Source organism: Podarcis melisellensis, assembly GCF_964234715.1.
Source record: "Podarcis melisellensis genome assembly, chromosome: 15".
NCBI lineage: Eukaryota > Metazoa > Chordata > Lepidosauria > Squamata > Lacertidae > Podarcis > Podarcis melisellensis.
In genome coordinates, this window is record NC_138532.1 from 7,272,396 (window position 1) to 7,283,251 (window position 10,856).

The following is a 10,856-nucleotide window of genomic DNA, read 5'->3' on the forward strand; positions in this document are numbered from 1 at the left end:
CATGGGTTGCATTAAGCCCAGGTATGTACAGCCCTTTGTCGAGAGCTGCTTCCATGTGCAAGACATGAAACTGGTGCAGCTTTCCCTGTTGATTATAGGAAGAACTTCATCTGCTGGACTTTTGTGCATCATGCTGATGTTAAAGAACAGCGAAAAAGCAATGGGGGGGGGGGAGTGTCAAGCCAGCTGCAGTCTGTGGGCCAGCCTAAAAGGCGAAGCCACTGTCCATCTCGGCCTCCTTTCTCCGCCCTCATTGGCTTGCCTGAGAGCCAAGTTGAAATAACAACAGCAACAGTCACTCAATCAGGTGTTTGATGAGAACATCCTGCTGGCTTTTAATGCTGTGTGTTATGTAGCAAAGCCCCAGAATCGTGGTTGCTTGGAGGAGAGAGCTGTGTGATGTCAGCTGCTTCTGGGGCCACCATGCCCTTCCCTCTCATGCCTGAGCCCTGCTACGCTCATCACTCTGTTTCCTTTCAGTCTGTGCAGAGGGCTTCAGCGGCCCCTCCTGTCGTAGGGCCTCGGCACCCCCACCACGACCTGCCTGCGACTGCAGCGGCCGATTCCAGACAACAGCTGAGAAAGGTGAGGGAGCCGGCAGTCGTTGTCACAGAGCCTCTCTTGGGGAGCAGCAGTGGCTCAAGAAACTCATTTGTTTTTTTTGCGGCCTGTGCCAACATTCCAGTAGGTTACACAACATGGCTGGCAGGCTGTGGCCACTTAGGAGTGCACAAGTACCTGCTCAGTTGCTGAGCACCAAACCTGGAGGATTGTGGTTCGTCCTAGCAGCAGTGTGTGTGTGTGTGTGTGTGTGTGTGTTTGAGAGAGAGAGAGAGAGAGAGCGTGCACATCTTAGTCATACATACCTGTGTGTAGCTGCTCCCAGCAGGACATCCTGTTCCTGCCAGCTGTCCTGGGCAACCCCAGTGACAGAAACCTGCTTGTTGCAGAGGCAGGTAGGGACAGCGGGCACAGAGTAGTCTGTTTACTTTCCTGATGGAACAGGTTCCTATGCTTTCCTTTGGACGTGGCAATGGAATTCAAGTTCCGTTGAATTCAACAGGACTCATTTCTGAGTAGACACGGTTAGTATGGTGCTGTTAAACATGATCTGCCCTCTCACACTGGAGGTGATGAATTTCTTCCCCCTTCTCCTGGATTGTATTCTGGGTCTCTCTCTCCCCCCGCACCCCCAGCCCCTTCCTATCCTTGTCTGCTTTCTTTTCCACTTGAGAAAGGTACCATCAGAAGGTGAGCCTGATGCTATGCTGGACCCTGCAAAATGGGGGGGGGGGGGTTTGGCAATATGTCTTCACTGAGTCATGGAGAAGCAGGAGTAGAGGGAGCCCTAAGTGGGGTGGGTGGAAATATAGACTTGCATTTTTGTGGCAGCACCAATTGCATTTCTTAGATAACTTATTCAGGAAGCAAATTTGCTCCTTCGGTTAACAGTGAATGACTTCAGCGGACTCTCTTGCGCCTGGTGCTTGACGCTAGCCAGTCCTTAGATCGTGTTGAGAATGGAACTTTCTGACCCAGCCTTCAGCCCTGTACATCTGGGGCTTGGCTCTGTTACTTCAGCAATGGTGGAAAGCCACAGGCTGAGATGCTTGGGGGTGGGAGAGGCATTCCAGAGCTGTGGGGCAGCCCCTTCCCTAGCCCTTGGAGGGTGTTTTCACCAGAGTCTGGCACTGTCCAGTCCTCCCACCATGTGTACTGACCCCAGCATTTCCTGGTTCTGCCATCCTTCCTTTGCACAGAGTATGGGTTTTGCGGTGTGTGTGTGGGGGGGGGGGGGGAGAAGTTGACTTAAACCAGTTTACACTGTTGGTAGCATAGGTATTTGCATAGTTACATCCTGCCGAGTAGGAAGAGGAGGCGGTGAGTCTGAGGTTTTGCCTGAGACAAATAACTAAGGGGCCTTTCTTGTTGCAGTCTGTGGTGTCCCAGTGCAGACGTGTGTGGAGGACTGCCAGCAAATGACAACCTGGAGCAATTGCTCTCTCTGTCTGCCTGCCTGTACTGGTAAGCAAAGAGCCCCTGTCCTGTGAGTTGGGTTGGGAGCACATGGGCAAACCCTCCACATTCTCTGGGCCCTCAGTCTCTGGGCTCAGATTTCCAAGGATAACAGCTTTCTTTCTTAAAACAATATCCCTGGTGTGTTATTCCTTGGCATGGCATGGCGTAAATAGTCTGAGTCCTGCATATCCTTACAAGCCACTTTGCAGGACCTCAATCTTTCTGCAAGGTAAACAGAATAAAAATAAACATTGCAAAGCCCAAGCTCCCCACTGAAGCAGAGCTGCTTGCCAGACCTTGGCTTCTTTGCATATGGAGAGGTATTTTGCTAAACCTGCCTGAGCCACTGAAAACCGGCCTCACCAGGCTTCATTCTTCTTCATTTATTTGTTTTGTGTATTTGTACACTTAACTGGCTGTGCTGGCAAGCTGAGCAGAGGTCCATGGCCTGCTGTTTACAGTAGGATCTCAATGGATGCAATGTTAAGTGTTGTTGAATTAGGGCTTGGTGATGTGGAGAGGGTGAAGCACTCAGAGGCCTCTGGCAGCCGGTACCTCTTATTTGGGTGGGTGGGGGACAGGGCAGGTGGCCAGGCTGTGTCTTGTGGCCACTAGTACAGCACAAGTCCAGTGACACCAGATCCATACACTTGCTGCCCAGTTCCTTAAACTGCACAGCTCCTTGCCACTTACCTGTTGACGGGGCTCGTGGGATACTTCCTTGCTAGTTTTGTCTGACTGGTTGCTGGCTGCTTCCTTTTTTCCAGAGCACCAGCCCTAAAAGTTAGGATTGTGCTTTGTATCAGTAGCTCCACCTCCTGCCCCTGCCATGCCCCTCCTCTTTAGTTCTATGTTTAATAAATATATATCCTGCCTTTCCTCCCAAAGATGGCCAGGGTGGCAGCGAGTAACAAAACATCACCCAAAACATTTTAAAATGCTTCCAGTGCAGAGGCAGATTGGAAAAAGTCTCAAACTGAAAGTCTTGTTGGTAGAGGAAGGTCTTCAGCAGAGATGGTACTTCCTCTATGCTGCCTCTCCCAGCAAGGAGCCCTCTTTGGGTAGCTGAAATGCTTCTTCAGCTGACAGCTTTGTGCTGGCAGGAAGGGGTCCAGCACAGGACCCTCCTCCCTCCTCGGGTTGGCCTGGGCATGGAGAAGTCGGCAGGTACGGAACCAGCCACCCAGTGTGCTTTCTTTTCCTCTATCCCCCAGAAGTGACCCTGATGAGCGGCCTAGATCCTGAGGAGCTGGCCCTCATCACCATGGTCCAGTACAAAGTGCTGCACTCCCTCAACCTCACCGCAGAAGACGAAAGGGACCGCGGAAACTCCTCCAAAATCATCTATGATGCCAAATACCCATGATGCTGTTTCTGCACCCTGGCGGAAGGAAGGAAGGGGCCAATAAAAGGTTTGGGGGGGTTCGTCCCCTCCTATCTACTTGAGGCTTGCATCCTGAGTGTTCCTGTTTCCACTGGGAGGTTGGCTGCATGGATGGGCCCCTTCCCAGAAGCAGGGGCTCAGGGCTCAGGGCAAATTTGGGTGTCCCATTTGAAGAGGGAGGGAGTTGTGGCGCCTTTCCACTCCAGTTGGCCAGCCAGATGCCTCAATGGGAAACCCTCAAACAGGACCTATGTGCAAGAGCAACTCTCCTTTGGCTTCCAGCAACGGCTATTCAGAAGCACCCCTCCCCCCATGGCTGTCGGCACCTGCAGTCCATGGGGCACCTCTTGTGCAACTGGAAATGGGCCAGTAGCTGGCCCGCCTTATGGCGGAACAAAAGCTGCTTTGTGAGAGTTTTCATCCACTTCCTCCATCGTCCTGTCCCCTGCAGCAGACAGCCAAGTCCCTCTCTGACTGTCAGGAGCTGGAGTCAAGTGTAGGCAAGGCCCTTGAGAATCCCGGTTCCAGCCTCATGAGCATGTTGTGGCATCATTCCTCCTCCTCCTCTTCAAATTTGCCTAGTCCTTCTCCTGAAGCCATCCAAACTGACTGTCACCCACCTCTTGTGGTGTGAATCCCCTCAGCTATAACTATGCCTTGTGTTTCAAGGCTGACCTTACCGTACAGGCTTCTTGCTGCGAGCCTGAAATGCCGCTCTGAGCAGCTCCTTGGAGGAAGGGCAGGGTGAAGCACACTAATAAGTAAACCAGTTAACTTGCCTGGCATGATGTGCCAGGGCAGCCTGAGAGCAGCAGCCGAGGGGTAATGCCAGGCAAAGCCAGGAGCCGGCTATCCCAGGGCAGCCTGGTGTGGCTCTTTTGGAGGAGACAGGCTGGGCCCAGGAGGAAGCTGTGGCTTTGCCCCTTGGCAGGCGAGGCTGCCCTGTTAAAATATTTGCTAAGGAAGAGCGAAAGCTCCACCCATCATCAGCTGCACCCAGAAGAGAAGCCAAGTTAATAGCTGAGCAGAAGCAAGGCTGGCATGCAGGACTCTGCTGGAGCAAGGGCAGTGGCTAAGAAGGGGAGCCCGAGAATTGCCCTCCTTTGGCAGGGAAAGGCTGGTGGGTTGGAAGGTTTTTGGCATAAGCTGTGAATCCTGGCCCAGGAGTCAGGGTGGGCATGAAGAGGAGGCTCCATGGCTTGGTGCGGTAGAAGCCAGGTCCTCCCCTCAGACTCCAGCCTTACCCGCTGCAGTTGCCTTCAGACCTTTGCCACTTTCACCCTCCTCCTCCTCCTCCTCTACCCATCCCCCAGCTGCTCTGCCTCCCCAGCTGTTTGCAGCTGTACCTCTGGGGAAATCAACTGCATGGAGCACAAGCTGCGCTGGGTACCGGAGGACCTTCCAGCCAATGCCACCACTGTCCTGCTGGACTACAACCGCATTGCTACCCTCCAGAACCGCACCTTTGTCGTCCAGGGCGCCCTGCGCCACCTGAGCCTTCGGAGCAACATCCTCGGGGTCATCCACCCCCAGGCCCTGGCTGGCCTTAGTGAGCTGCGGGAACTGGACCTGAGTGGGAACTACCTGATTGTCCTGCAACCCAATACTTTCCTCCCCGTGCCGAGGCTGAGGATGCTGAACCTGGGGAACAACAAGCTCTTGACGCTGGAGCCAGAGCTGCTCAGGTCCTTGCCCCACCTCGAGTCTCTGTTTCTGCAGGGCAATGCGCTTGTCTCACTCTCGCCCGACCTCTTCAGCAACCTGCCTTCCTTGCACTTCCTCAGGCTGCACAACAACCCCTGGGGGTGCACCTGCGCCATCCAGCCCCTCTACCAGTGGCTCACTGACAACGTGGAGAAAGTCCCAGGTGAGCAGGACTCGACAGGGAAGGGGTTGGAAAGCTCACCTGTAGCTGGTGGCTTTAACAACAACAATAACCATTATTTATAGTTTTATTTCATGAAATTTATAAACAGTAGACCCACAACTTAGGCACATTTAACTTCTGCACATTTAGCTTTATGCGCTTGGCAAAAAAAAATAATTAAATCATTTTTTAAAAAACGGGTGTCTGGGGGGAAAAAGATGTTGACAATTCCACCAGCTGCTGCACCCGTGTTTTGACTCTGAACAATTTTGGCTTTATGCACTATCCTTGAAATGTACCCCCATGTAAGCTAAGAGTTGACTGTACTGCTTGATTGCAGAAAACCTCAAAGTGGTTGAAATTTTTATTTTCAGTTCTCTTCCCCTGTTATCTCCACTGCCCTTCAAAGTTCCAGCAATACAAGTCTGTGAACACATTTTCTCAAAACAAATAAATAAATTGGAGCCATAACAATTTTTTTAGGGGAGAGCATTCAGTTTCCCCAAGCAGCTTGCCAAAAAGAATACATGGTGGGTGGTGGGTGAAGCAGGGCAGCTGGGTGCAACTAACTTTTATTATAGCACCATCAGCTCCTTTAGAAATGACTAACCATCTGTTTGTTCGTTTAGGGTTGTATCCAACAAAGTTCAAAGCAGACCCATTGGAAGAAATGAACCTAAGTTAGCCATGTCCTTTACTTTCAGCGGGTCTCCTCTGAGTAGGACTAACATTGGATACAACCTTTATTTCTAAATTAGATTCCTTCCCCGCCAGACACCCTGGGGGGGACGGTCACAACTATCTCCGGTTTGGCAATTAATCATGTGGAAGACATATTGATGGATTTTTATGGAGGTTATGCACCACCTGGAACTGCTGTTTTGATTTCTTTTCTGGCTAACTTTAGAACAGCAGGTGCCTTGGTCTCCCTAAAAGGTCTTAGCAGAAGCAACCTCCAAGCAATCCACGTTAATTCCTTTGGCAGGCAGCTTAAGAGCTTAAACCGGTTTGTGCTTCTTGGTTAGCAATCCTCTGGTCCAACATCCCCAACTGCTGCAATAACCACAGCCTTGCCCTGAGTCTCCGTGTCTCTCCCTTTTCCAGAGGTGGACTCTGTCTCTTGCAAACGCCCCACACAGCTCACCCAACATCCTATCGCTGCCATTGGGAACGAGTCCTTTGCTCACTGCCGGGAGCCCTGGCTGAACGTAAAAGATTATGCTTTCTTCCTGCTCATTGGCCCATCCACCTTCTTAACCAGCATCTGCATCTGCATCCTCTTCGGCTCGCTAGCGGTGGCCCAAGCAAAGATCCTCAAGGTGTCGTCCATCCGGCCAGGCGCCCTGGCAAGGCGTGCAGAGCGCGGTCCTCGCTAGCCAAGCTGCGCCTCCAAACTGCCACTGTTTTGATGACTCCCCTTCGGTCTCTATGGTGTAGTTACGCTGTGGCCCTGCGATGTGGGTCACTGTTACTCCTGGTTTGTTGATGGTATTGAGGGTTTACCTGGATGGGAACGTGAGAAAGCCTTGGGTAAGAGTGTGGGTGTGCAGCTAGAAAGCAGGAGGCAGGTTTGCAGTGAAGTGGCAGCAAGTGACTTCTGGATCTCTCCTCCTACCCCATGCTTTGACCCTGGAAGAAGTGACCCCCACCAGCTCAGTGACCCCCAAGATCACAAGCCAGCCTTGAGTCAAAGGTGACATGCTAGAAGTTTGTGAAATTATAGCCAGGACAGAGAAATGAAGCTGAATGTGGGAAGATTCAGGACAGACAAAAGACAGATTTTCTTCATGCAGCACAGAGCTAAACTGTGGAACTCGCTTCCATTGGGAGGCAGTGATGACCACCAACCTAGATGACTTTCAAAGAGGGTTAGACAAATTCATGGCTATTGGTGGCTACGAGCCATGATGGCTAAGCTCTGCCTCCACAGTTGGGAGGCACTAAATGCTTCTGAATACCAGCTGGTGGAAACCACAAGAGGGGAGAAGGCCTGTGTGCTCAGGTCCTGCTTATGGGTTTTCCAAGGTGAGAACAGATGCTGGACAAAATGGGTCCCCATTGGCCTGATCCTGCAGGGCTCTTTTCATGTTCTTGCCAACAGAAATGCGACTGGGTGGAGCAGTGTTGACATCAGCAGCTGTGGGCAGAGGCAGTGCTGAGCACCCTTCTTCTGCTCTGCTGCGTGTCAGCCCCATCACTGGCTAGAGTGTGTTTTGCAGCCGCTAGCACAGCAGAGGTCAGGGGGACCCAATCAGCTTCCAGCTAGTGCTCTAAAGCAGGGGTCAGCAAACTTTTTCAGCAGGGGGCCGGTCCACTGTCCCTCAGACCTTGTGGGGGGCCAGACTATATTTTGAAAGGGAAAAAAACACATGAATTCCTATGTCCCACAAATAACCCAGAGATGCATTTTAAATAAAAGCACACATTCTACTCATGTAAAAGCACACTGATTCCCGGACCATCCGTAGGCTGGAATTAGAAGGTGATTGGGCCGGATCCAGCCCCTGGACCTTAGTTTGCCTATGCATGCTATAAAAGCTATCAGCTGCTGGGCCAACTCCTTCATCTGAGACCTGATTCTCTTCAGTTTAAGAAACCTCCTTGGCACTTGTCCTCTTTGCGTGGCAAAGCAAGTGTTGCAAGATGATGCCACATAAGCGCCTGAGGAAGGGTGACTCGCCCAATAACGGCAAGCCTACAGCAAAAGGTAGGGTTCGAACACAGGGATCAGCAACCAATCCTGTGGCATACCCAAATCTGTGACTCTGAGATGGCTGGTTGGGTGGGCTGGCTTCTCAGGGCGGGAAGGATACAGCGAGGCCTGAGCCAGCACACACCTCTGCACAAGTTTCTGTTGCACTTAGGAGAGCTTTAGGGTCTGAATAAACATAGAGGGGAGAGGATGGATGTGGCAGGCATGTAAAGGTAATGGGACCCCTGACCATTAGTTCCAGTCGTGACTGACTCTGGGGTTGCGGCACTCATCTCGCTTTATTGGCCGAGGGAGCCGGCGTACAGCTTCCGGGTCATGTGACCAGCATGACTAAGCCGCTTCTAGCGAACCAGAGCAGCGCACGGAAACGCCGTTTACCTTCCCGCCGGAGCGGTACCTATTTATCTACTTGCACTTTGACGTGCTTTCGAACTGCTAGGTTGGCAGGAGCTGGGACCGAGCAACAGGACCTCACCCTGTCGTGGGGATTCGAACTACTGACCTTCTGATCAGCAAGCCCTAGGTTTTGTGGTTTAGACCACAGCGCCACCCAGCTCCTTAGATGGGGATGTGGGTCGATGCTATGCCTAGTCTGGTGCTAGAGACAGAGGTGGCTACTGGATGCCTCCCATGGTGACTTCAAATGGCTGCCTTTTCATCCTGGAGGTTGGAAGGCTGCTGACCCCTTTCAGCCTGCAGCCGGGCCCATGCAAGGCTGCTCCCCCAAATGGGTAACCAGAGACCGAATCTTACTCTTCCGCACACATTCCCACCTGTCTGCTGCACAGTTGCCTAGAATTCTACTGCTTGGGGTGGAAGCTCACTTTATTCACTGGTTGCTAGAAAAGAGGTGTGTCTAAAGCTGGTGATGCAAAAGGAAATTTGCTTCCTACTGAGAAACGTCACTGCCAGGCAGAGTAAGCAATGCTGAGCTACATGGGGAAATAATCTGACCCTGGGAAACGATAGGCTCCCATGTTTCCCAGAGCCAGGAAAAGTGATGCATTCTTGCTATTTTCCTAAAATTAATTGTCGATGTATTGGGGAAGGCGTGTTCCCATGTGATAAGTTTTAAAGTAATAAAACACGGTCCACTTTGCTCTGCACATGCTCAGAGGTTCTGTCAGTAGGCCAGCCAACAGCATCTGTGCAGCAGAAGTCTTGTATATAGCAGCTGAAACCAGGACAGGGACACTGTGGCCCAGATAGCCAGTCCTGCTTCACTTCCTGCTGTGTATTACTCCCAGGTCCCACAGCACTTCCTCAGTTTGAGCCATCTGCTGCGGTCAGAATGCAGCAGGGTGGGATAAGATGCCACCTCACTTCCTTTCAGGCCAAGCAAGCTAAATTTGGCCTCACCATTCAAACTAGGGGCACCCTTGTGGCGAAAAGCTACCCTTCCAGGTTTCCAGTCCCTGCCATCTGCCTTCCGGACGCCTATCTCACCCGCTCCCTGTTTCTGCCTCCTGCTTGGTCCTTCAGCTGCATGCAACTGTCAGGTCATGGCTACAAACTCCTTTGCAGGTTCCCATCTCTGCTTCACACCACCTGCAGCTACTGCAATTTGACCTTGACAGCCTGCCCACCGTGGGGCAGGTGGTGTTCTTAGGGTTGCCGTTTTAAAAGCAGTAGCTGTCAGGAGCTAGAGTCAAGCATTAGGTCAGCTATCAAAGAAAAGCACGGTGTCAGAGAAGTTAACTCCTTATTCGAGAAACCAAAACGGCACAGGCCTAGTGGTCCCAGCAACTCTTCCCAGTAGGTCTTGCTCCAACAAAGCAGTTGCGAGGAGGTCCCTGCCTTGCCAGAACTTCCTAAGGCTCCTCGTCTTCAGGGTCTTTCCCAAGCAGTCACAAACTGCTTGCACACAGCCCCTCTCTGCTCTGACCTCTTCATTTCTCTGTATGTTCCAGGGGGGTGGAGCTGGTCCCAGCAGGAAGGGGAGATTCCCTGGCTTCTTCAGCAGTCTGCCTCACCTCCTCTCCAGCCCCTGATTCTGGACTGCTCTCTTCCTGCTTACTAAACCCTGTTAACCCTTCAGCTTCCAACCCCTCCTCCTTCCAGTCTTCTCCCTCTTCTCCCTCAGACCACTCATCGTCATCCCACCTCCAGTCACCTTACTCTGAGCCTTCTGGGTGAAAAAACGTCAGTTTGCCATATTCAGGCATTCTCCCTGAGGTTTCAGAAACTTTGAATGCCGACATTAGGAAGTGTCAGGCACTCCCTGAGCTATCCTTGGGGAAACAGAGACTTAAAGTTGCAGCAAATTGGGTGTGACGACTAGAGGTGAGTCAGAAACGAATGTGGACAGCAGACAGTAAGGTTTGGCAGGCAGCCCTGTACGAAGGCAGTCACCCTGCTGCACTGGTTTAGCTACATTAGCTGGCAGCCAGTTAACCCTAACACACAAACATTTCTCTTTCCAGACAGTCACAGTTCAGAAGGCAGTTCAGTTCCTTACTTTCCGAAGCCCATCTGTGCAACATCAGGGCTTATACACATGACCCTTCCTCCTCTTTCCAGGAATGGTCTGTGATTTAAAGCTCCATGCCCCCCCTTTTTTTGCTCTGGAGCTTTCCCTGCAAAAACTTGCTCTTTAAAGCTCAATCATAAAGCAAACAGCAATCTGAGTAAAAACCGAATTGACATTTGCTCTGATCCAGATTTAAAGAGTGGGGTTTTGTGGGGAAAGCTCAGGGGAAAACAAAGCAGAAACCATGCTCAGACACGGTGTGTTAAAGCCCAGATCAGTGCCTGGAAAAAGCAGGGCAAAAGGTAAATGTAGATAAGGAAAACCTAAAAATAAAAGCCCACTTGTAAAAAGGTGTGCAGGTATATCCCACGTGGGAAGCAAGCAAGGGATGTGTCACTGCTGC

At 51.6% G+C, this 10,856-nt stretch overlaps 1 protein-coding gene and 1 long non-coding RNA gene across 2 annotated transcripts in view; one reads left to right on the forward strand and one right to left on the reverse strand.

Moving 5' to 3' along the window:
• Nucleotides 1-5,991, reverse strand: part of LOC309358325 — an 87,052-nt gene extending 81,061 nt beyond the window's left edge. The window contains exon 1 of the long non-coding RNA XR_014163454.1: nt 5,668-5,991. This is a non-coding gene — a long non-coding RNA (uncharacterized lncRNA). The remainder of the gene's footprint in view (nt 1-5,667) is intronic.
• On the forward strand, nt 4,521-7,523 carry LOC309358205 (leucine-rich repeat-containing protein 26-like). The gene is made up of 2 exons (XM_081891151.1): nt 4,521-5,270; nt 6,375-7,523. The coding sequence occupies exons 1-2, from the start codon at nt 4,598-4,600 to the stop codon at nt 6,644-6,646; spliced, it is 945 nt and encodes a 314-aa protein (XP_081747277.1). The 5' UTR covers nt 4,521-4,597; the 3' UTR covers nt 6,647-7,523.
• The last annotated feature ends 3,333 nt before the right edge of the window (nt 7,524-10,856 follow it).

Excerpts from the sequence above, each read along its gene's own strand:
- LOC309358205 (XM_081891151.1), top strand. The coding sequence starts at position 4,598 with ATGGCTTGGTGCGGTAGAAGCCAGGTCCTCCCCTCAGACTCCAGCCTT. Across the intron at positions 5,271-6,374 it reads CAACGTGGAGAAAGTCCCAG|AGGTGGACTCTGTCTCTTGC; the intron begins GTGAGCAGGACT and ends TCCCTTTTCCAG.